General features: G+C 40.3%; 1 protein-coding gene across 2 annotated transcripts in view; it reads right to left on the reverse strand.

Moving 5' to 3' along the window:
• The window catches only part of F13A1 (coagulation factor XIII A chain), a 59220-nt gene that overhangs the window by 4056 nt on the left and 29938 nt on the right, over positions 1–25226 (reverse strand). For both annotated transcript variants that reach the window (XM_077790781.2, XM_085571471.1), the window contains exons 6-14: positions 23862–23969; positions 21193–21367; positions 17934–18072; positions 11554–11657; positions 10702–10790; positions 9771–9924; positions 8909–9196; positions 4727–4887; positions 1758–1894 (exon numbers count right to left, since the gene is read on the reverse strand). In XM_077790781.2, the coding sequence (XP_077646907.1) occupies positions 1758–1894; positions 4727–4887; positions 8909–9196; positions 9771–9924; positions 10702–10790; positions 11554–11657; positions 17934–18072; positions 21193–21367; positions 23862–23969 (1355 nt within the window). The remainder of the gene's footprint in view (positions 1–1757; positions 1895–4726; positions 4888–8908; positions 9197–9770; positions 9925–10701; positions 10791–11553; positions 11658–17933; positions 18073–21192; positions 21368–23861; positions 23970–25226) is intronic.

Raw genomic sequence — 25226 nt, forward strand, 5'->3', positions numbered from 1 at the left:
TCAAGTGATACAGAAAAACTACCTGAAAAGTACACAGAGGCCAAAAACTTTATCCCCACATAGAACTGTAAAAGATCCATCCCTTATGTAAGAGTCCGTGGTAAATAGGGAAGTGTTGAAAGGGTGGGGAAAGCCTAGAATGTGTTTAATTCTCTTTTCAAATGGAGTAAGCCACCCTGATCTGATTATTTTCCTGGGAAAGAACTCAGTGATGAATGATTCTGCATAATATGCTGAGCCATCACCACACTGGAGTCATTTATCACTTTGAATGCATGGAGACAAATGTGATTATTATTTAAATAAACTACAACTGCCCCTTGCTCTGTCCTCCATGTGTATCACCTGTATCATACATTCATCTCAGAGAAGATAAATCTTAAAATGACCAAGCTGATCCATTTCCATTTTCAGTGTTGCCAAGGGCATTACTGAAAAGGGGAAAACATTGTGACTCTAAGGAAAATGACGTGTGTTCCATGAGTCATTTTTCTCCCCTAACTCTTGTGCCTTTGAAACACCTGATAATTTCTGCATCCTTGAAGGTGATGGAAATCCACAGAAGCTTTTGGCTTGAAAAGGATGCAGAACAACAGGGGAAGCTGGCACAGCTGGGCAGCAATGAGGGCTATTGCCACAACTTGTGTAACTCTTGTGGACCATGCTGAGTCATGCTCAGCAGCACCTGTGACATACCATGTGCACAAAGCAAACACAGTATGTTGCCCTTTCACGGTTATTTTTCTATCAGCTCTACTCTGGAGATTGGTTTTGATCTTTTTATCCCTGTCCCAGGTGCTGTCAGGATCAGACCTCCCCTGCCGGCTGCAGAGGATGATGACAATTTATGCAGCTGCTGAAGCACAGGCAATTTCTCAAACTCCTTTTAAACACACCTGGGGACCATCAGCTCAGGTAATGATAGATACTAAGCTCAGATAGAAAGATGCCCACAGCCTCAAAATTTTCCAAGTTTCTCTGTTATATACCCTTGGCTCATGCTAAACTCATAACACTGAACACAAACGGAAGGAGGATTTACAACTTGCTTAGCATAGGGGTATCATGGTGTCAGTGTAAGGTGTGACTCTGAGAATATTGAAGGTGGCTTTCCTTTTCCTCAGATCTGGAAGTGCTCTGTGCTGGGAACATGCCTGTGTGCCAGGGAAGCCCTGTGCAGTGGTGCTACTGAGGGCAGCTGTGCCCTCACACACACGCAGCAGCTATGCCAGCAGGCTCTGCAAACAACACACATTTTGTGTCTTGGCATGAGCTTGAAAAGATCATCTGAGGTACCTGAACGTCTTGTATAATCATGATTAACATGAGCAGAGAAAAGCCCTTTCTGAAAAACAGCACAGGACTCGATTTGCACATGCTGAGTGAGCGGCAGTAAACACTTCAAGTGCAAGATAAATCTCCTTCTCTGTGATAGCGGCTTGTAGGTGCTATTGTCAAGTGCTAAAAATAATGTAATACAGTGAAAAAGTAAACTTGGGCTGCACTAGCAACTATCCACAAACACTACCAATTCCTCCAACCCTAGTACTGAGCAGATGAAATTCTCTCACAATCTGGATAGCCTGACTTCTACTGACTACTGAGACCTATAGCTCCCCAGTGTATTGGATTTTAAAGTACAGAGAGAGTGTTTGAATTAAATTACTCAGCACAGCATTAGTTAAGTGTCTCTTGTGAGCTTCCTACTGTGAGCAAGCAGAGGACAAACTCCCAGCTGGTTGTGCTTTCTTCCCTACCCGAACTGCTTTTTTATTGTTCTCAGCACACCAGGTCCCTCGAGGCGGAGCACGACGTTCTCCAGGGTTTGTTTCAGAGGATTGGTGAATTCCACAATCACAGATGTTTCTTTACCAGCTACCAGTTCACCTTTGGTCTGCAAGACAAGGAAAGGACAATGCACCAGAAACTAGAAATAACAAAGTACTGGCAAGGCAAAAGAAAAGAGCATACAGCAGAATGGCATGAGGCAAAGAAAGCCTAGTGAGAAGACAATTGTTGGGTGGCACATTTTTCCACCCATTGTAATTTTCCCTCAAACCACATGGCAGGTCAAGAGGCTGGCCCTCATTTCCATAGGAAACCAGAAATCTGCATGTACAGTTCTGGAGCTGAGGGCCCAACTGAGGGTGAGTCCAGCTGATGGGACTGTCTCCTAGACTCTGTGCCCCTCCTCAGGCTTCCCACCAGCACTGAAGGGATCTGCTCAGGACATAAGCTCCAGAAGAGAAGGGCAGGTCTTACCCTAAATTAGAAACACCAGGCTATGTGGTTACACTCTCAAAATTGTCATGCCCATCTCCCCCTTACTTTTGCATTCTTTTCTTCTGCTCTGAAGGGTTTCTAACCTTGCACATATGCTCTATGGAGGCCTGAAGGTCAATTTTCCTCCAAACCCTATGTAAGAAAAAGAGCAATACATTTTGTGCTGGAAAATAGTAAACCTCCAAACAAATGTGTTTTTTAACAACAGCGACATGCATGGGGATTTGGGATTCTTTATCACCCTGGAAATTCAGCATTTCTTGCAGAATATGTGTACTTGTTTTGCTTGGGCATGGGTTTTCAACTTATGGCTGGCAGATCTTCCAGCCCACTTCATGGTCCATCAACTGATTTCAAGGGCTTTGAGAAAGGTAAGTAAGAAAATCAAGTATCTTGTCAATAAATTTAAACTGGTGTTTTAAGGAGGTATGACATTTGCAAAAAGCTGCATAGACTCTGGTCTAAGGGATTACTCTGTGCCAAAAAAAACCCAAACTGTAAAATGACTGGAGTAAAGGAGGAGACACAAATCTCAATGGCATTTGGCCATATGAATGTGCAAAAGGACATCACAGGCATTTTCAGAAGTCTCAATTACAGCTCAGTTAGAGATCCTATAACCTGCTAATTTCAATTGGCCATTTAAGATCACTGGATGTGATTCAAAATCATCCCAAAGTCCCACACTTGCAGCTGAGACCATGATATGTATTTGCTGGTCTTATTTTTGTAACCTCATCTCAAGGTTAGAATATGATGTAATTTCCTCAACTCTTGAGTCTGAGAATCTCCTTAGACCAACAGAGAAAGATCAAAGGTTCATCGGAAGACATAATGGGAGATATATTTTTTCATTCTTCTCTCTCACTCTCACATCATGAAATTTGGTCTGCCAATCACATCCACTGAACAAACTTGTCAAGAAAACTAAATGGATAAACTATCTCAAATTTCATTAAAAAAACAATACATCAAAATTTCTTCTATCAATATATGCTCACACACATGCGTGCACACACACACACCCACCCCATTAAAACATCCAGCCTTTAAAATTTCAGTGTATTTTCATACATCACAAAGGAACAGAAAAGTGAAAAGCTTAGTTTTACTCAAAAACATGGGTTTTGGACAACAGTCTATTCTAAAAAGCCTTTCTTCAGAACAGCAAGGAGAATAAACTATTTTGAAGTTGAAAATCTGAGATGATGTAGAAGATGTTCTGTTTAAGTATTGACTGGAAAGAATTCTTTACTTTAAAAATTTGGTTATTGAAGACAGGTATTTGAAGTAGAGTTTACCTGTCTTGTTTACCTCCTCCCTGGAATGCTTAGTAAACCAAAAACTATTTTTTTTGCAAATACAATTATCTGATCAGAACATCATGATATTTCTAATGTCCATGAAACAGAGTAGATTTTTTGGCTAATTTTGATGTAGTCTTGATCCACATTTCTAAAAAAGCTTTTTTTGCATAAGGCTGCAGTTGTTACATAAATTATTATATGGAAACCTGAGCACTAGTTCAAATAAATATATAGAGGGGAAAATTTGTTTAAACTTAGATATCTTTTGTGGTCCTGAATTTTACAGAGCTGTATTAATGCTTATATAAAGCTTCCTGAACATGTGTTCTGATTTTTTTTTCTAGTGTTAGGAAGAAAGGAGATCCAAACTCCATCATTCAAAGCAGATGAAGGCTTGGTGCTTTTGAAAACAATGCAATTTATTAGGATGCTTGGTTATGAATTGAGAAGTTTAAATTCCAGTTAAAAAGGGCTTGTTAAGTTAATCTCAGTTAACTAAAAATGCCTTATCTTTGCCATACAACATGGGCTCCTTGTAGTATCACAAGCATTACTCTTCTCCATTTTGATAGGTACCACACCACTCTGCAGAAACGCTCCAACTTTCGGGGAACACCACTGGCACTACATTCAGAGTGGCATCAAAACACTGAAGTCCCAAGACATTGTCCCGAATCAGTGCTGCCCATTCAAATTTGGAGAAACTTTACACAATATCTGTGGAAGCTCTCCCAGAAAAATCACTTCAATAGCAGTGTTCTTCATTCTTCAGCAAGAGTCCCTTGTGTTGTGTTGCTTTAAACATAATAGGCTTTTGAAGAAGTTAAAGAACTTGAGCGATGGAGTGAGTAATCTCTCTTACCCTTTGAGTTTCTTCAGCTTTCTCAGATCTTGTCCCTTCTTTCCTCCACTGAGATTATTTCAGCTCTTCGCTACCAGTGCTGCTGTCAGCCTGTCTCTTCAATACAGGGACATTCACTACACTGTATAATGTACCTGTATACCCTCACACACTCCAGCCAGCCACTGCTCTATAAGGTCCGTGTTAGATGCGCTAATGTGCATAAACATACACACTCCTCTGCCCCACGAGTCAATGCAGAGAACACAGCCCTTCCACCACAACCTTGAGCTACCTTGATCCGCAGGGTGGGAATTTCCAGCATTATTGCCTTCTGCACAGCCAGAATCTTCCCTGTTTCATTGATCCGTGCAGTCACAAAGAAATGAAAGGAGGCTTGCTCCAGCAGGTCATTCATGTACTCGCTCGATTTGATCACAATGTCAAAAGAGCTGGCTGAGGGGAGACACAGGAAAGAAAATTGGCATCAGAAACAATCTGATCACTAACTGCACCTCTCATCATGGCCAGTGCCAATTTTATGAGTGCCTTGGAAAAAAGCTAAACAATGGCTTTGATTTTTCCCCCCCCCTCAAACTAACTTAATGTCTTTACTATACCATTTCCCCTCTAGTTTTTCCCTCTTTCCATTTAGGCCATGAGCTTCCAGGGGCAAGGGCTGGGTTTGTGCACAGTGTCTACCCAGTACCCTCAGAATTGGCCAGGTCACTGTTGAAGGCTTCTAGGTGCTACCACAAAATAAATGAGAAGGAAGGCAGGAACAAAGATAAAAAGGTCCAAACCGTCATTCCTGTAAATGTTTGCTCTTTCATTTTACCCTTGTTCTTTCTTTGCCACCCTTCTTGGCACAGGGATGCTGCCAGAGCAGTAACTGGGGGATGTGAGCCCATGCAGGCTATCTGGGAGATCACCTGCTCTCCAGGACATGGCTGGTTATCTGCCTTTGTTCTACATTGGACTTGCCTGCAAACATTAGCAAGAAGGTCCTCCTGTCACCAGCATACCCTCCAGAGAGCATTCACATGCTCTCTGACAATAATTATCGGAAGGAACAATCCCTGTAGGCTAGACAGTTGAGAAGCAGGGAATCATTAGTTTTAACTATATTGAACTGCAATTCCCAGGCCAACAATGGTGTGAAAATGCGATACAGAGAATCAGACCTGCTAACTAACTGACCAGGCAAAATATATAGACCTGGAGCTCTTCTCTCTATAAGCATTCATTATAACACTAGTAAACACATCAAGATTTCCCATCTGATACCTATGATGATTACTGTTATCTGTTATTTGTATTGTATTTGTGACATACAGCGGTAACACTGAGATAATTGAACTCAGTTGGGTAAATGACATTCACCCCTTTTCGCTCTTTTGATCCACTCACATCAAAACCAGTTCTTTGATTTGGTTTCAAAGCTATTCCCTTGGTGGCCACCTGACCTGGATTTACTAGGCCAGCCTTAAAATTATTTGATGTGCTCCTGCTCCCTCCCTCTCACTCTTTATCTTGTGTAAAATAATTTCCCATAATACCCTTAAACTGTAAATTATAAATCAGGCAAGGTATTTCTCATCTAAGAAGTAAATAAGTAAATAAATAAGTTAAAAAACAGGAGAAATTTACTTTACAATGGAAGAAAATAAACGTTTCTGTTTAAGTTTAATCACTGCAGGAAAAAAAGAAGAATATACTTCCATTGTCTTAGCACTGGTTGTGCTGATAAGTTGTCAGTACCACTTAATGCATCTGGGAAAGCCAAGGGAGACACAACACTGAGTTGCCTTATAGTTTTTCAAAAAAATACAGAAAACTAAATATAACTCAGTAGATCCGAGAGCACCTTTGAAGGCACTGGAAGGTTTAAGCTATTCAAATCCTCAAAGATGTTTTCAACCCACACAATTCCTTTAATCATTATTCTGAAAATTCATTCGGTTCCTGTTTGAAAACTTAGCTTGCCTCATGCTTTCAGTATTTTGGGCTGGAAGAATGCCTTTAATACATCTGTTTAGCATTGTATTTTTTTGTTACATATATATATATATATATATATATATATATATATATACATACACACACACAGAGTTCTCACCCTGAACAAAGCAACAAAGCCTAAAAATCCTGCTTGGGTGCTTTGGAAGGTACCCTCCCATTACATTCCTGACAGATTGTTCTCATGCACTTGCAGATAATCACACTACCTCCTTCACACTGCCCACCTGCTCAGACACTATTCCTGATTCTACATATACAACTTTCCAAGGAAAAGGTGAAAGAATTCATGCTCAAATTTAATGTACCACCTTCAGAAATGGTGTAATTTGTGAGGAGATTTTGTCCTGTTGCAGAACAGAGTGGCCCACAAATTGATGACTGTAGCTCAGATATAAGCAAATTCCCACCTTGATAAGTGGGAATAGCTTTAAAAATGTCTTATTGGCCAGAAGTAGTGATGGGGACATACTCTTGGTACACATACATAAAAATTCATGTTCTGTTCTTTCAGCCGCCTCTCCTCAGTCTACATTCACTCACCATCACTCAGTTCGGTGTTTCCAACACTATTTCAAGAAGCTTTTTTTCTTAGCATTTACTTAAATTAGAAAAAATTAATTATGATGCTCAGTGATGTTTAAACATCTATTAATTTCTTTTCTTGAAGAGAGGAACCAGGTGATCCTCAAAGCACTGCCAAAGCTGTATTTTAGGTAGTAATGCCCTACACAGACCTTTGATAGAAGAGCAGACATAAATAAGTCCTGGAACCATGCACAAATCACAGCCAGAAAATATAACATACACTTCTCCTACAAGATGACTGAATTTTCCCTCTTCAAAGAAGCAGCACAGAATTTAGACCAAGACTATTGAAACTGATATTTTTTAATGTACCTATTGAGGTCGCAAAAAGTTTTGCAGGATTTCAGATCAGATATTTAGTAACTGATGTAAGTCACTATAAACCTTCACACTGTGTTTTGATAGCATGTATTGGAACCATGCAATGCCCATTTCCAGGCCCCCTGCAAATGATCCACAGATCTAGAAAGAATCAGCAAGTAGCTCTCAGGGCTTTGTTACAGGCTGGGGGTAGAAGTTTTATTAAACTTCACAAGTAGATCTTTATCAGTGGAATTCTCCTTTTTGCAGAATAATGAGCTCCAAATAAAATTTGCAGTTTCAGGTGATGTTCAAAGTGAGAAAGAAAGCAGAGGATTTTTTTTTTTTTTTGTGGCCTGATAGGAGCTGTGGTTCCACAGAGGCTTCTCACTGAGACAAAATTAGTCCTCTTGGAAGAAAGAGGGCTCACAGTGTCTCTTGAGCTGGGATGAGGTGGACAAGACAGAAAGCTCAGAGGTCAGCCAGGAGTGCTGTGATCTAGCAGCAGACCCAGTTCAGGAGGCCCATCCTTTGGGCTCCCAAAGTCCTGCTGCTCCTGCTGCACTCAGAAGGATTGATTTGCCCAATAGCAGTGTCTAGAAGGCAAAGTCATGGCTGCTGACTCTCTCAGCAGGGAACTCAAGTGAAGGATCCTTCATCTCTGTAAGAGATCATCACTTTTGCTGTGCTGGAGGTGCTGACCAAGGACAGAGGCCTGTCAGGAGAACATGTGGTTGCTAGAGCCTCCTAGGTAGCACTTGGAAGTAAGCTAGTCCTAAACACCTGTTGCAATGGTTGACAGGAAATAGATTTTGTCCTATTTTACAAAGGAGAATATCCCTCTTCCCTGCTTTGAGTAGTACAAAAACCTGCCCACAGCCTCCTGAGCTAGTCTGCCAGGAACTGCTTCTCTCATGAGAAGTGGCAGGCAGGATCTTCCTACTGTATTCCAGAGGGCACTAGGAAAAGTAAATGCTGCATCTGTAAAGATAACTCACCTTTGGGGCTCCTGCCCAGCTTGCAAATATCCCTGCTCCATCGTGGCACATTCTCATTACATATAAACTTTCTTGATCACTGTACATATGAAATCCTGAACCACACAGTCCTCCAAAACCAGATATTCACTAAAATCTACTCAGAACTTGTCAGCTTCTACCAGGTAAGACAAAAAATACACCCTTTTGTCTCTATACATGACACCACACCCTGTGGAGCCAGAACTTCCCCTTCAATTGCTAAAATGCTGCTAAGGAAATTAAGGAATTCAAAGGAAAAACAATATCTTGCTGCTTAATACCTGTCCTCCTTTGATTTCTTCTGTACTAAAAAAGAAAAAGTAACAATTCCCAGAGATGCAGCTTGCTGCAAAAGAGCATTATGCAGGGAGGAACAGCCTAAAGAACATAACCTCAGCTTTAAATGACCCTGATATCCAGCCCAGGGAAGGGGGTGGGTCCTTCTGATACCCAATAGAATATCCTGCCATTGGCTACTAGAATTGGCTCTACCTATGGGTGGAAACACTGGTGACAGTTAAGAACACAGAAAACAATTATGCAACACTTACATGAAGAGGGTTCCAGTTTTGCACTGAAAGAGTGTTTCTTGAATTCACTTTTTGTGACTCCTGTATAAAACACTATGTTGCCCGAAAAGTAGGTAGTTGCAGTGTAGGAGTTGCGACTCTTGTTCCTGAATGTTATAGTGACTTTAAAGTCATTGCCAAGGACTGCCTTTTGCACTTGGAAGTCCATGTCAACATCTGTCTGTGGCTGGTATGTGGTATCTTGGATACTTTGCTTTTTAACACCATACATCACAGCAGTCTCAAGAGCCAGCCTCTCCTCATCTGAGCCTAGGAATGAATGAAAACCAGATTTAGAAAAGAAACAGGAGTGCAGCGTCAGCCTACCTACTGATCATAAAGGTGTGTATTCCATAGTTTGTAGTAGCTGAAATAAATAGATGAGGACAGTGAACCCCCCTGCAGTAACATTAGCAGTGGGAGAACTTCACAGCTACCAGGGGAGTTGGTTTTAAAGCCATATCAGACAAACTGATGTAGCTGAATTCCAGCTACACTGGTTTACTCTGTGTGAGCATCTGGCCTGAATAAGAAACATCTAAACATCTGTACAGAAAGCCTTGAATTGTTTTGAATGCTTTGAGTTGCTCCATGACTAGCCTTTATTTTCACTACAATTTACTTAGTCTAAAGCATTTCAGAGTAGAAAAGTTTGTGCTTTGCTTGTGCCTTATGACCAAGGCATCTACAGTATTCCTGGGATGGAGTTACAAATAAAGAATTCCAGACAGCACTTTGGCAGCTTTTCATTAAGCTCCCTCAGTGACAGAGGTTTCCAAGTCATCATCCGGGATTTGACTGAGATAAGTCTATATTCATATGGTCCCAGCTCATTTCAGGTTACCTTCTCGGAACTTGTACTCCTCAGTAATGTCCACCATTCCATCACCTCCAACTGCCTTGGTCACAATCAACTGCCCAATATGGGTCGTGTCAATGTTTTCTACCACTTGGGTTCCATTTTTCTCCATTCTTGTGTAAAAAATGTCACTATTCACCTATGAAATTAAATGAAAGATGATTGAGATATATGAAAGCAGAGAGAAGGAGTCAGCTTATCTCCCCCACTAATTAAGTCCCACTAATTATTCACATCCACATTTCATGTTTAAAATTAGGCGTATGCTGAGATGCACTTTATTATTCACAGCTCCAGAATGACAGAGTGTATAAAATTCACAAGGATACAGAGAGGTAATTCAAATTTGAGGAGCACTACTGCATATTTCTTGTTCCAAAAAGCTTTAGAAATAGAGAGGAGAATGCTTAATAGCTAAAATATCTTCATTCTTTTCTGTCCTAAGCCATTTACAATTCAATTAGAAAGAAATTTGTCCTGCAGCATTGCAATTCTGGGAATGCCTCCTCTGGTGATGCAAGAGGTTAAAACTCCAGACCAGGCCATTTATCTCCTTATTGAGATATTTCCCTTTCAGATCTGTCAGTCAAATCACCCATGTGAGATCTCCATGACCCACAGCAGCCAAAAGGAATGTGGTGAGTAAAGAGAATGAGCAGTTAGAGCTAGTGACCCATTCAGCATACCTGAATCTTGGAAGGAAAAATGACCACAGCCTGAAGTTTCAATTAATAATAAGCTTTTTCTTATTATTACACTGGGGAGCAGAGATTAGACAAATCTCTGTCATTCATTAGAGCCATGGAGGTTGTTCTGTGACATGAAGCATACATGAAGTAACTCCGCAATCCATAAATTGAAGTGGAGCCCTATATTTTGTCTCACTATGGTCTCACTAATATTTTCACATATGTACCTCAGCATAGACAAAAGGAGCATCAAATTGGAAGCAAACGTGACCATGTTTAATGGCTTGAACTGAGGCTGGACCACACCTGTACATACCTATGGGGAGAAGAGAGACAAAGTGAGAGACTAAATAAATTAAAAACATGTAAAAATATTATATTTTCTCAAAGAAAAAGAATTCTTGGGGTTTGATGAAATCCTCTAATCTACAGGAATTCCTGGCCAAGAAGCAAAAAGCTCAATTTTGTTATCAGCCCTGTAGATAACACAGACTTGGGTCTGGAACAACCTGGTGGTTCAGCACCTTTAATGGCACTGCAATATCCACAGTAAGTCTCAAGCACTTGAAATACAGTTCAACTGGTTTTGGGTAAAAGAGTATACCACAGGCTTAGAAAGACCTTGTTACAAATTTGAGAAGATTGTAGTTTTAGGGCTGGGAAATTAAGGATTGGAAAGAATGACCAGTGACTTTTTTCTCTCCTGCCTACTGTCTGCGCATGTAGTTCAGTTAGGGCTGCATAAAGTAAAGGAGAATTAATCTGTTCAGGCTTCTATATAGGTATTCTAAAATGTGAGAAGCCATTTTGGGCAACAGGATCACATCTCTTCAGTACGAAGCAGGACTTTCTCATGCAGGATTTTGTGCCCCAGGGCATCATGAGCAGTGTTATAATAAGGACATATTAATTTTAGAGTTCAAAACAAATCAGGAGAAGGCCCTGAGGCAATAGTGGTTATTTGGCTCAAGAAGTTTTCACTGGCCCTATGGTGCTAGGTGCCTCTGGCTCAGGTAGTGTCAGCTCATTGTTTGAAACAAAGATTCCAATGAACTAACGAGGACTTCAAGCAATATTACCGTCACTGGTTTCTTGAGGTGTCCCATCCACAACCTGCCATCCTCCAAAACCAACGGGAAGGTCAGGTCTGGTCATCCAAGCTTCGTTCCAGCAATGGTAATTCCTTAGACAAGATATGGGACCAGTATATTAAATTCTTGGAAAGAAGCACACAGACCAAAACAAATCCTGTGTATTTATGTCCTGGAATTGCTTCAATAACATCTTTTGTCAATTCAGGGATAAAAATGTTGACTCTTTTAAGAGAACAGATTTTTAGGTCTGTAAGTTTGGTACCTATCTGTTAAAATCTGAAAGCCACAATCCTTCATTGTAGTTTCTTGACTGAAAGTTGAAGAAGGTTTTTTGGTTCTTCTAATGTGTTCTGAGTATAAATGTCTCAAAAAATATGACAGTGTTTGGAGATTTTTGGGGGTATATGAAAAGCTACACAAACTAGAATCCTTTTCTGGCCAGACACCTCCACTTCAATCTGCCTGCTAAAGCAAACTTTGAATCTCCAAGCCTATGAAAGATGGTCTGCTTTATAATCATTCATACTGAAGCTTTGGCATCATTTATTAAGAGATTAGGGATTGACTCTGCAACGTACAGTGTATAGTCTTGTTTTCATTGCTCAAAACAAGCATGCTTTGCTGGCTTCCATGATGATTGAGAAAAAGACCCTGCACAGCCTTTCAAAAACTATCTTCACTGTGGATTCCCTATAAGTGTTTCCCCATGTGTCATGCCAAAGCATGGTGTCAGAGCTCCTAAAACACACATAAAACCTACCTACAACGTCTGTGGGCTAACTTGCATATTTAGAGTCCAGGACAGTGACCTGAATTATAAAATATTGAGAGTAGTTCATCTAGATGCTCACGCTTAAAACACTCTCACCTGGGTGTATGCTCAGGAGAATTAAAAAACCAGTACAGCACCATCACAGTCTGCCCTGGGTGTTTCAAAGATAAGCAGAAAAGACGGACAGAGGTTGTAACTTCCAGCAATGCTACCAATGCTCCAGGGAGAGCACAAGCAAGAAAAAAAGATAATCTGGAAACAGGATCACTCAGTAAAGCCAGCAAAGTGTTTGAATTTCATTACTGCAAAAAATAAAGGAAGGAAAGAGTAGAGAAAGGGGCAATTTTGCTTGCAAATTATACATATCCTACAGCAGATCTGAATAAACTTACATCTGTGTAGCTGCTGATATAGCCTCTATTACACGCAATGATATTAGCAACCAAAATGGGAATGTTAAACTCTGACCATTTCATTAATAGTAGGTGAAAATCAGCTATGGAGCAGAGTCAGAAGGATCTGAAGCTTGTCTAACAAGACATTTCAAAGTGGAAATGAAAGCTTGGATCAGGGTAAAACTTGTCAGTTAGGAGAGTTAATGAAGCAGCACTACAGAAAAAGGAATTATTCAAGGAAAATGACGCACACTCAGAGAATTTTTTTATGCTGCTGAGAGTAGTCAGTGCTGAATCATGCTCACAGAACTTTGCTGAGGGCTACCTGAGAACGGGGACACACTTCATGGAAGGTGGGTATTTGCAAACTGTTATGCCAACATATGTGAAAGACAATTTCTGCCCTGAAGCCTTCACTGGTTCACTTTGAATCAAAGTTGTATGTGTCACTGGCTTTGCATTCTGTGAAAGAAGAACCTGAAAAGCAGCCAAAAGGAAAGGATGATAAAAACAAGGCTGGGAGTGGGGTAACAGTGAGGAAAATGGCAGATCTACTTCAGTTATTTAATTAGGTAACACAGTTTTTCTATATTTTTTTCTCCATTTGTCTTAGGAACAGGACCTTTCTGGTTTCTATGGGTGTAGTGCTGGACACAACAGGATGGTAATTTTTTTAGGTCTGCTGCCATGCAAATAACAAATACACATAAGAATATCGAATCTGAATGGACAGGAAGACACTGCTTGTAGGGCAGTGAGCATTAAGAAAAGGAGGATGAGGGAAACATTTGCCTTTCCAAAGGTAGTAGAAGCCTTCCTATAGAAGTGAGCATAGCTGAGGAGCTGATTCCGTGGCCATAATTTGTTGAACTGATTCTATAATTCTTGTATTCTACAGCAAGCCTGAGACATTAAAGAAAGCAAGAAAGGCAATAGAGATCAATGTGGTGACCATTAAATATTTACAGAGATAATTACGGATAGACTAAACAAAGCACGGGGAATGGGGAAAAGCATTGGGGAAATTAATAAAAGATGACCAGGCGGGTTTTATGCCTGGAAGACAATTCAAGAGCAGTAGCTCATATTGCTTATGGGACAGGCACATGCTGGAAGCAGCTGCTGCCCTTTCATGAGTTAACAAGTTCAGGCATTGAGGTCGAGAGGGACTGCTAGGGTGAGACACTGATAATATTGTTGAGAAATTAGAGCAAAGTGATTTGGAACTAAATGGGAGAGTGGAGGTCTCAGAAGGGCTTTGTTCACAGGCCTGGACATGGATGAACTCCCATGGGGCTGGGTGACATAAAGCAAATTTCTGCTGAGATCCTGATGTTGATCTGTTTGGACCTCACAGTAGGAGTGAGTCTTGATTCCCATCCAAGAGAAATATTCTTTAGTGTCTTTATACCATCATTAAGAAAGACAAGGAGAACAGACAGTACTGATGGCCCCAAATCCGGCCAGATTTATAAAAATAACTTTTTGCAAAGTCTGTGTAATTTTGTATATGTGTTTTGTTGGTGGTGGTGCTGTTTCCTATCCTGAGGTAGAAGACAATCTTTAATAAAAATAAATAAATGTCAGATAACATTCAGAGGGAGCCCCACACTCAGAGATTGATTGGACTAAAAATCCTGGCTCCAAGTATCCCTGAAGTCTGAGAGTATTTAAGACCTGAAGACAGATCAGCTCCAGCAGTACAATAGAAATTATATATTAATAAAGAAAAAGAGCTTTGCTTCCAGTTTTCAAGAGATTATAAATAAAAGTGAGAAATGCATTTTAAAAAAATCATTATAAATACCTTGAGCTTGTTCTCTTAAAAAAAGAAATAAAAGAGGCATTAAAAATAAAATCAGGGTTAAGACAGAAGTCATTAGAAGTCAGCATGTGGGCTACCAAGGAGTGTTACAGAGTAATGACAAGAAAGGACACAGAGGAGAAATGAAAAGACATGTATATATTAAGTCATGCCCGAAGGGTTATGTGCACCATGTACTAATAAATGCACTGGGAGGATAAAAAGATGAACAAGGCAGTTAAAAAATTATCAAGCCAAGGAAAAGCAATGTTGGATAGAAGGATGAAATGCTAGTGTAAAACTGAATGTAGATTTCATTGGGACTAGGATGATTTTTGGATGATATCACACTTCCCTAAAAGAATGCAGGAGAAAAGAGATTAAATTAAGAAGTCTTGGGAAACGGCTGGGAAAAATAGAGGTAGGGAAGTAAAAGGAAGTGTCAAAAGCTGGTGGGATGTATTTCATAGATCAGGTTAGGAGAATGAGAGAAGGGATGAGACAGCGAAAATTGTAAAGCATAGCAATGATCCATTACTGGGTGTGTATGGATTATGCACTGAGGCTCCCAGTCACTGGCTCTTGTTTCACATCTTTTATAGGCAGAGGAGATTTCAGAAAACTTCTCCTTTACAGCTCTCTAAGCCATAAAAGGACCAGCATGAGATATTCTGAGGCCCTTCTGTCTCACAGACAGCAAGTAAAACTGCCCAAGGATACTAACAGGCAGCAACGTGGCAAATAGCAGGACAACGACTGGATTTCAGGAGAGCACGCTTTAACATGTTTAAGGTGCTGCTTGGAAGAATCCCATGAGAAGCAGTTCTGAGTAGAAGATGGATTCACAAGAGCTGGATGTTTTTCAAGAGTCACCTCTTCCAGACTTAAGAATGGTCCATCCTTGTGTGCAGGAAATCAATCAAAAGTGACACAAGTCCACAAGGTAGTCCCAGTTAAAATCCAACATAAAAAAAGAGATGCTTAAGAAAGAAGCAGGGAGAGGGGACAGGTGACCAGGAGGAAAACAGAGTCACTGTCTGAGCATCCAGGTACAGGTATAGGAAAGCCAGAACAGAGCAAACAAAGTATGAAGAGCAGCAAAAAATGCAAGCAAATCAATGTCAAAAGGAAGCCTATAGAATCTGGCTCTGCTGTTGAACACAGCAGGCAACCTGGTGACAAAGGATTAGGAGAAGGCATTCAATGATTTCTTTACCTTGGTTTTTACTGCTAAGATTTGCCCTCAGGAATCACAGCCCATGAGACCAGTGTGGAGGTTTGGAACAATGAAAACTAGACAAGTAACAAGATAGAGAACAGTTAAACAAAGTGGACACATAAAAGTCCAGTGGATCTAATGGAAAATAAGAAGTAATCACATGAAAAATGCTGAGGGAGCTTGGTAATGTCACTGTAAGACCACTCATATCTATCTTCAAAAGATCATGGTAATTGGAGGAAGTTCCTGCAGATTGGAGGAAATTAAATATTGCTCTATTCTTCAAGAGAGGAGTATCCAGGGAGAAAGAGACTTGTCAGCTTCCCTTTGATCTCTAGGAAGGTTATAGAGCAAGCTCTTCTGGAAAACATTTCCAAACTTATTAAGGACTAGGTGATTGGCAGTAGTCACTGTGGATTTACAAGCAGCCAGCTGTGCCTGATAAACCTGAGAGCCTTTTCTGCTGAAACAAGTGACTGAAAGGACAAAGGGGAGACCAGTGCATGGGGGTTGGTCCTTTTGACTTTAGCGCTATCTCCAAGAACATCTTCACAGACAAACCTCTGAAGTGTAGACTAGACAAATGGACATAAAGATATATTGATAACGGGCTGAATTGCTGGAATCAGAGGATTGTGATCTGTAGTGATCGCCCCACCTGGAGCTCAGTCATTAGTTGTGTACCCCAGGGGTCTGACACTGTTTAACAGCTTCATTATTACCTGGATTACGAGACACGCTGTAATCGAGTATGCTGTTGAAGAAAACTGGAAGGAATAGCTGATACAACACTGTACACAAGGAGAAACTAAGGCAGCTGGGACTGTTCAGTCTGAAGATGGGAAGGCTGAGTAGGATCTTATCATGTGTATAAATTCCTGGTTGGGGAATTGAGGGAAAGAAAGAGCCAGACTCTTCTCTGCAGCTCAAGGACAGGAGAAGAAGCAATGAGCACACACTGAAACACAGAAAAATGTGTATGAAGATCAGGAAACACTTTTCTTACTGTGAAAATGGTTGACCACTGGCACAAGTTTCCCAGAGAAGTTTTGGGGTGCCTGTCCTTGGATATACTCGAAGACCAGCTGGACACAGACCTGAGCAACCTGCTCTAGCTGATGGTGCTTTAAGCAGGAGGGTTGGATGACTTCCAAGGGTCCCTTCTAGTCTCAACTATGCTGTGTTGCTGTGACACAAATAAGTGAACCTGCTTTCATTAGATTTCCTCCTGATTATGGAAATCACATAAAAGATGTCACAACAACAGGCTCAGTCATTTCTTCCACCACATAGTGGGTTTATTACAGTTTTAATACAAAGACTTCCGGAGATTAAGTCATTAATGAAACATGCTGATGAGCTGCTATGCTAATGAGTTGAAGGTATCATTGACACAAGTCAGGTATATTAACATTGAATAGGACAAGTATCTCCTGAATATAGGAATGTAGAGGTCACATTCATTTCTTCGCTCTGAGGAGGAGAGGCTTGAAGGCCAATATCCCACACAGAGCATATAATCAATATATGCTACAGTTCTCCTGTCAGACAGAAGACAGTAAGAGTTTGAAGAGCCAGTTAGAGGACTGACTTCTCAAAAAGAATGTGTAAACTCCTCTTGGCCCTAGGGAGTTTCCTTTTTATAAATATGGTGATAGCATTTCAGTATATTTTATGATACCTTGTCTTGCTTCTTTTTCAGCAGAACTGGGTTTATTTTGGAAAGCACCTCTTTGTCACAATGACTGTGTGCACACAATATAAAAACCAGTCTACAAATACAGGAAACTGGGCCCAAGCAGATCAAAAAGGGTGTTTTTCCATAGATATTGAGGTACCCCTTGGAGCCTGGCTCTAGAAGGATGAAAGTGCCCATCCTACCCCCTTCCATTTTTAGAAAAACTAGTCCCTGAAGAGCACAAGCCCATTCCAGCTCTTCAGTGTGTTTAAATGAACACTGTATGGGAACATTAATAGCAGGATCCCTCAGGAGTTGCCTGTTTACACCACAAGGCTTCATATTAGTCAGCCCACCAACAATCCATTCATTATGTTTCACATAAGACACCAGTGTTCTTCAATGTACAGAGAGATAAACACAATACAGGCATTGCCATCATGTTTTTTACTACTTTTATCATTGATACATTAACGGCATTTTCCAGGAGGACTTACCAGACAGAATCTTTTGTAAGTCTGGTGTCCACTTTCCCTTCGTCATCCAGAAAGAAGTCCATCCGTAAATTGGCATTGTTATCATGGGCAGAAGAATAGTTGGTAATGAGTCTTGCAGGTATCCCCAAGCATCTCAGAACTGTGGCAAAGACAGAAGTGTGATGAGAAGGACAAATATGGAGATGGCATTCAGGGATGACAGGATGAGAGGACAGAAATATTAATAACTAGAACAAAACAGGGAAACTCAGTCAAATCAACCCAAACAATTCCTCCTATCTGATTTATATTGTACATGCTAGATATTTGATTTGGTCTCAAAATTATGAGCATTAAAGACAAATACTGGTACAAGGGATATAACCAAAGCAGCTGATTACCAATAGTTTCAAAGCAGCTGTGCATATTTGGCAGAATTCCAGGTCAAATCTGGGTGCAACAGGTCACCTGCATGACCAAATGTGATACAAATAAAAAGATGTTTGAGCTTGCAAGAGATACACAATATATTAGGTCTCCTATATCAGTAACTCAGGAGAATTATGAGAATATGCTAAAAAGAAAATTAATAGAAAATATCTCCTTTTAATGAGTTTTTATTTGGAATTTTCCTGTTTGATGTCTGCTGTGAGACTGAATCCAGAGAACACAAAGAATAAAGTAGAAAATGATTGCTAACAATAGGGAAAAGCCGCATTATTTGCAACTGAAATGACAGGATTTGAGAATCTGAATAAAATGCATTACATAATTCATATTGCCTGCCAAGTAACAGCATTTTGTAGTCAATAGTCCCTTCTTTTATTAAGACCTTAAAAGGAGGATAAGAGAAAAAGCCTCTAGCCCTAACTCTCACACCATCACAAAATGGCACTGATGACCCTTCTTACCATTTGATAAGTGATAAATTTAAAGGATGTGGAAAAACTGTGGAAATGCTACAGCTATGTCCATAGTCTGCAACAGTTCATCAATAGGCTTCTGTGTTTGTTGTGTACCCTGGCAGATAAATAAGCATAGAACACATCCCCAGGCTAGGGGAATGAATCTATGGGGTGACACATCATCTCAGCTACTCCAGATGACTTTCTTTGTCTCAGCCAGAAAAAGATCCTGGCTTTCAATTTAGGAGCCAACATGGTTCTGCAGAAAACAGAGGGTGAGGGGTTTTTAGTGGTTGATGGAGTTTGTTTTGGTTTTTTGGGTTTTGTTTGCTTGTTTTTTGGTTTTCAAGAATTATTTTTGTTGGGTTTTTTTTTTTCTTTTTTTGGTTGGTTTTTGGTGGTTGTGATGGTAGTGGTTTTTGGTTTGGGGTGGATTTTTGTGGGGGTTTTTGTGTAGTTTTTTTTTTTTGTTTGGTTGTTTGGTTTTGGGTTTTTTTTTAGGGAAAATATTTTTATTGAAAATCCTATTTAAAAATAGCTCCAATGCTGCAGAGCTGAACAGCCCTTCTGCTACTGCTGGGTTTTGTATATTCATTACTGTCACTACTGTGACTCCCAATAAAGTGTAACGCTGCACATTCATTTCAACTTCCTGGATGAAAAATTACCTGGATGCATCCAATACCATATGTATCTATTGATTAAACTTAATTCAAGTGCCCTCCCAGGCTTCCAGCACATGGGCCATCAGGGCTCATTGGAAATAATTTGTCTGACAATTTCAAGATTAATGACCATTTTTTGGAATGTTTTAGCATTTTTAACAGATGAGTATCTGGAGTGTACAATATAGTGACCTTGGAAAGCTGGACTGGTCACAGTGATAAAACACTGACAGATGAGAGGGACTCAAAAACACCTCAGAACAACCATGATAGTTGCATGTGATTGTTTGGACCTTTGCTGTCCCCTGTGCAGTGGTCAGCAGTTGGATGTGTCAGTGGCTATCATCAGATCAGCCAATACTGGACAGTATCTGCGTTTCATAATGCTCAACAAACTTTATCCTTGCAGTACAAAGTGCCAGGTCTCTGACTTGACTAATTTAGTCAGCAAACCAAGTCAAGATTTGCCCCAGATAAATACGCCCTCTCCCTTTAACACAGCAGGCTCTGGGCTCCACTGCATTGCCCCAGTTTCATAGTGGCCTGCAGGCAAATTATTGCATAGTGGTGATTCAGGGCAAGTGTGGTGGGAAGGTGGGAGAACTGGTGTGGGTGTGTGTCTGTCTGTGATCTAGGGAAATCCAGATAAGGCAATGGGCAGAGAAGACAAAGAGGCCCATGGAATCTAATGCAAGAATTGCATCTATAAGAAACATTTGCATGAACTTTTTCAAATCCATTGTGCAAGGCTCAACATAACCAGGCAGTGTGCACTTGCAGCCCAGAAACCCAATTGCATCCTGGGCTGCATCCAAACAGTGTGGCCATCAGGACAAGGGAGGGGATTCTGTCCCTCTGCTCTGCTCTGCTCTGCTCTGCTCTGCTGAGAGCCCACCCCAAGAGCTGCCTCCAGCTCTGGGGTCCCCAGCATAGGAAGGACACGGACCTGCTGGAGCAGCTCCATAGGAGGCCAAAAAGTGTATTTCTGTGCATTAGCAGATGATGTTATTACAAAGTGCTAGACAGTCAAAATATGGGACCAATCCAACGCTGCTTTCCCCACTGGTTTTTATGGCCTGCAACATTCTATTTACTGCAACACTAGAACTCTGCTTTGACGAAATGTATTTAGACTTAACCTTGTAGTGCTAGACAATTCATAAAACTAGGCCATCATTTATTTTCTCCATTCTTCTGGCTCATGAACTCCATATAAAATGTTAACAGTGGTCAGTTAACAGATGCAGGGACAGTGTACCTCAATTTTTCTAGGAGCAACACTCATTAGCTAAGATTTGGCCTTTCTGGAGCAGAAACTCTATCACATATCCCATACTGGGTACTAATTAAATCTTTTAGGACTAGACAACAAGTACTCTGTCTAAGAATTCTTGACAGAAATTCGGACTGTGATGAAGGATTTAACTTTCTTTCACACAAACTTACCCTAGTGAGTCACTGAGTACGTTTCACTGAACCAATAGTTAATAGATTTGTGTGGAAGAGCAGTTGACATGAAGGACACGCTAGAGGTTTATTTAAAGACCATCTATTTTAGCCATGCATTTTTAGGTATCTCTACTAATTACTCCTGAAGTAAGTAGCTAGATATCCTTCCTAGAGCTAGGAAGTATTTTAGTTAGTTTTAACTAAAAACTCTGTTAAGCAGGAACCATACATCAGTTTGGAGCTTTTCTCACTGATACTTACATGTGTTGAAGACACCAGCAAAAACCCAGCACTGGCCATATCGGACAGGTTGCTTAGAACTGTAGTACTCCAAGAGAATGTCCACACTTCCCGTCCAGGCTGAAGGTGCAACACCATAATCGTACGTATTGTTCCAGGATCCAGCAATCACACCGTTGTCATCCCTGGAGTTAATCTAAAATCAAAGGACATGAGCATTAGAGATTTTAGAGACTGGATAACAAAAAGCTCTTTAACTCAGCAAACCAATAGGATGAGAGAGGGAATATAGACAAGTTTAGGCTAGAAAGTAAGATAGAAGTGTCTCATTATGAAGGTAGGGGGATAAATAAAACAATCTTGTTAAAGGCAATGGATTCTCTATCACTGAACAATTCTGAATGAAGGTCAAACACTTAAAAATAAATCTGAAATTAAATCACCACACTGAGTATCCATGTTGCTAGTTAGTAAGTTCTATTAACATTAAACATGCTTATTGTTGTGTATTTTTAATAACCACAATCAGTTCTATACTGGTGAGCAAGTCTCAGAAATATTAAGCTGTATTCTTTTCATCATCTGTTTTTCTGTCCATATCAACCCAGAGTTTTTAATAAAATCACTCCTGATTTGCAACAGATTTAGAGGAGAACCAGTCTATTGTTATTTTCAGATTAGAAATTAATTCCTTTCATCTGGCCCATATGAAAACAAGAAGGAATTTGCTGTATAAGTTTTCCTCTGGTAAGATTATACAAAGCACAGAGTTTTGCTGACTAATGGTTATACTGATAGGCATTAATGAGTAATATGTCTCCTAGCTGCAATTTGAACCAAACCAGTTGAGGCTGTGCAAAAAGCTCATTCACACTGTACCTTTTAATTATGCTAATGTGGAACAGCTACACACCAGCCAAATAAATCAAAATTCTCATTTAAAAGCTTTTGGCTGCATTAACTACTCTTTTATAATTAGAAAATTGACTTACTGTGAACTCTAGGACTGAACTGAGATAAGTATTCAGAGTCATAACCAACAGGTTAGGAGGTTGTGCCTATCTCACCAGTGTAGGAAACCCGCCAAGAAAAAATCACTTCAAGGACAGGACAGCATGTTGATCTTCACTCTCTAGTCTGACTGTAATGAGTGGAAAAAGAGAGGGACTCTACCTGCTCTGCCATGCCAGAAAGCCTTAGAAGGATTCCAGCATGTCGGGGGGCATGTCTTCAGACAAGCTCAACTCTACCACAATTTCAGCTTGAGCAAGAATGAGGTTAAGTAACACAGGTGGGATTTCAGCACCTCTTGCCCACTTCTTACAAAGGTCCAGATTTCAATGACCAAAGCCCCTACCCAGCTGTGGCCCAAGTCTGCAGATTAGCCCTAAAGTCTTTTGAGTCCTGGATTTCCAATGGTGAACTCCTCCATTTCTCTAAAACCTTGAGAGTGGCTCAAAACCTCACTAATATCCAATATCCTATTTGGATTCGTAAACTTTGTTCAATTCTGTCCTGAGGACCTCCACAGTCCTTACATGAGAAACTTTTGCATCTACTAGTTCAGAGATGAGAAGAACACATTTGATTCTTTCTTCTATCCAAAGGTCCAAAGCTGTATTTCTAATGTCTGGGGTGAAAGAACTAACCAAAATGTTAAAAGACAAAGAGAAGTAGAGGTGTTCTCAATATTTCTTGCTGAAGCTATTCTATTTAACATCCAATATTGAGAGGCTGGAGATTCCACTTCAATGTCTCCTAAGACAAGGAGCTCATTTTCTTTAAGTCTGGGCAAATGCTATAATAAATGGGTTAAAGAATCATCTATCTCCAGAAGCCATGTTTTGTGGGCAGTCTATTTTAGTAGCTGGCTCAGGAGAACATCTAATTACTCTAGCTCAATGACTAGAGTATTATTCTGGGAAGCAGAAAGCATCAGTTCAAACCTCTAATAAGGCAAAAAGAGAGGACTCAGCCTCTGTCTTCCACAACGGGGATGAGTTTCGCATCTTGAATATTAGGGATGGGACTGCTCTTGCACCTAGCATGATTCCTGGTGCCTGGCAACTGGAAAGAATAGAGATCTGGATAGTCTTCTCAGTAATTTTAGGTACTTTCATTCTGACTGGGGTATGTTTTGTGGAACTCATGTTAAAGAGGACAGTTTCCACAGTGTTTTCCTCTGGGGCCAAAGCGGTCCACTTGTATAACAGCCTGATTAGATCATTTGGGGCTTGGATCAGACATAACCACACGCACCACTGCAGTGTTCTAAGACCCCATTGAGGTTAGCACTGGAATCCACATAAAGTCCCTCAGATCCCCATCCAAAATTCCACCCATCATGCCACTGTATTACCCATAGAAGAAACAGCTTTCTCAATTATATTAGCTACTGGAAAATGAGCACATTGTCATATAACAAACACTTATGCCTGGAGTGCAATGTATAAAAGTGGCTTTCCCACCAGTGAGGCACTGTTCTCAGGAAAAGGCAATAAGCCAATAACAGTTACTTGAACTTTAGTGGAGAGAAATAAAAAGTCAGACCCCAGAATGGACAATTGTCAGAATGGACAACTGATCTGTTGTGTATTGTAGAGAACATGTCAGGACAAGAGGGCCAATTAAATTAGCCCAGCTTTGATTTATGAGTCCCTTCTGACACATATTAAGCATCCATTACATACCACTGCTGAGGCAACACGGCAGATTTTGATTGGGTTTCCACGACCAGAAAGCTCCAGTTCTGCCTTGTCCATCAGGAACAAGCAAGCATCCAGAACATTTTCTTCAAACTAGATAAAAGAAAATAAAAAGGGACACACGGGAAAAATTGACTCACTTTTTATTCTGGAGAGAACAGGCAAAGCTATTTTTCCCTGTTGTTGTAATTGCTGATCAGTTTCAAAATTAGCTGGTCACATCAAAGCTCTGTGTTTAACAATAGAAATTTTCTTCTGGAATAATCACTCATGTGTGGGAAAAAAAAATAAAAATGTGAGAGTCTATGAGGGAAGAAAATGTAATTTTCAATTTCATCTCAGACCAGTTTCCAGAAGGTTGAAATGACAACACAGACTTTCTGACAGGACATGAAATTTTAAGTGCTAACAAGTATATAATAGGAAGGTATATAATAATAACTACAAGAAGCTTGTCTGCTTGCAAAGGACTTTATGTCCTTCACAGATTCCAGACCTACTAATTCCAGGGCTTCTCTGACACAGCTGGTGCATTGCTGGGAACTTGAACAATTAATGGTTTGCCAGTGGTCATTTCAGACACTTGTATTTCAAAGTTATTTTTAAAATCTGTTTAAAACTGACAAGCAAAAAGCTTATTATATAGATTAATCCTGGCCTAAAAAATTTAGACATCAAAAATACCAAGTGACCTAAAGCAGTCTTCTTCAAAAATAGAGTGAAAATGTACATTTTTTTTTCAATCTAGCATGGACAAGCACAAGAATGAATTGAGGGCAGAGGTGTCTAAATAGACCAGAAACCATTTGTCACAGAACTTGCCCTGCTATGTATTTCATTTTCCTTAGAAGAAACTGCATAGCAGAAGAAAATACCTGTGTCCCCTGGAAAATGGTAGCAGACAGGGAAATGCACAGTAATAAAACAAATACCTTCTAGATACACAAACTTATATTAACATTCAAGGCTGTGACAGAAACTCCATGGTGTTAGGCTTTATGTTCTATGCTTGCATCCTGAAAGATATGATTCATGCTAATAGGATTTTTGCTCTCAAGCTGCTACTAGAGCTGGATTGATTTCCTAATTCTCTACAGCCTGGCTTAAGGCTCCTGGGCAGATAAGGCCATCCTGAACTTTGCCTCCTGAAGAGAGTGAGAAGACCCCAGATCAAACTGCTGCTTTGGCAGTCTGGGGAGAGGAGAATGAAGAGTGAGGTCAGAGAGCTGAAAAGGAAGCCCCAAAGATTAAAGACTGCTGCTGATAGAGCAGGGAAGATGGGAAGGATAGAAGTGACATCCTAGACACTAAACTCTGGCATAAAAGGGGAAGAAAGGGGAAGCACCATTG

Source organism: Lonchura striata, chromosome 2 (assembly GCF_050655825.1).
Source record: "Lonchura striata isolate lonStrDom1 chromosome 2, ASM5065582v1, whole genome shotgun sequence".
NCBI classification, from domain to species: Eukaryota; Metazoa; Chordata; class Aves; order Passeriformes; family Estrildidae; genus Lonchura; species Lonchura striata.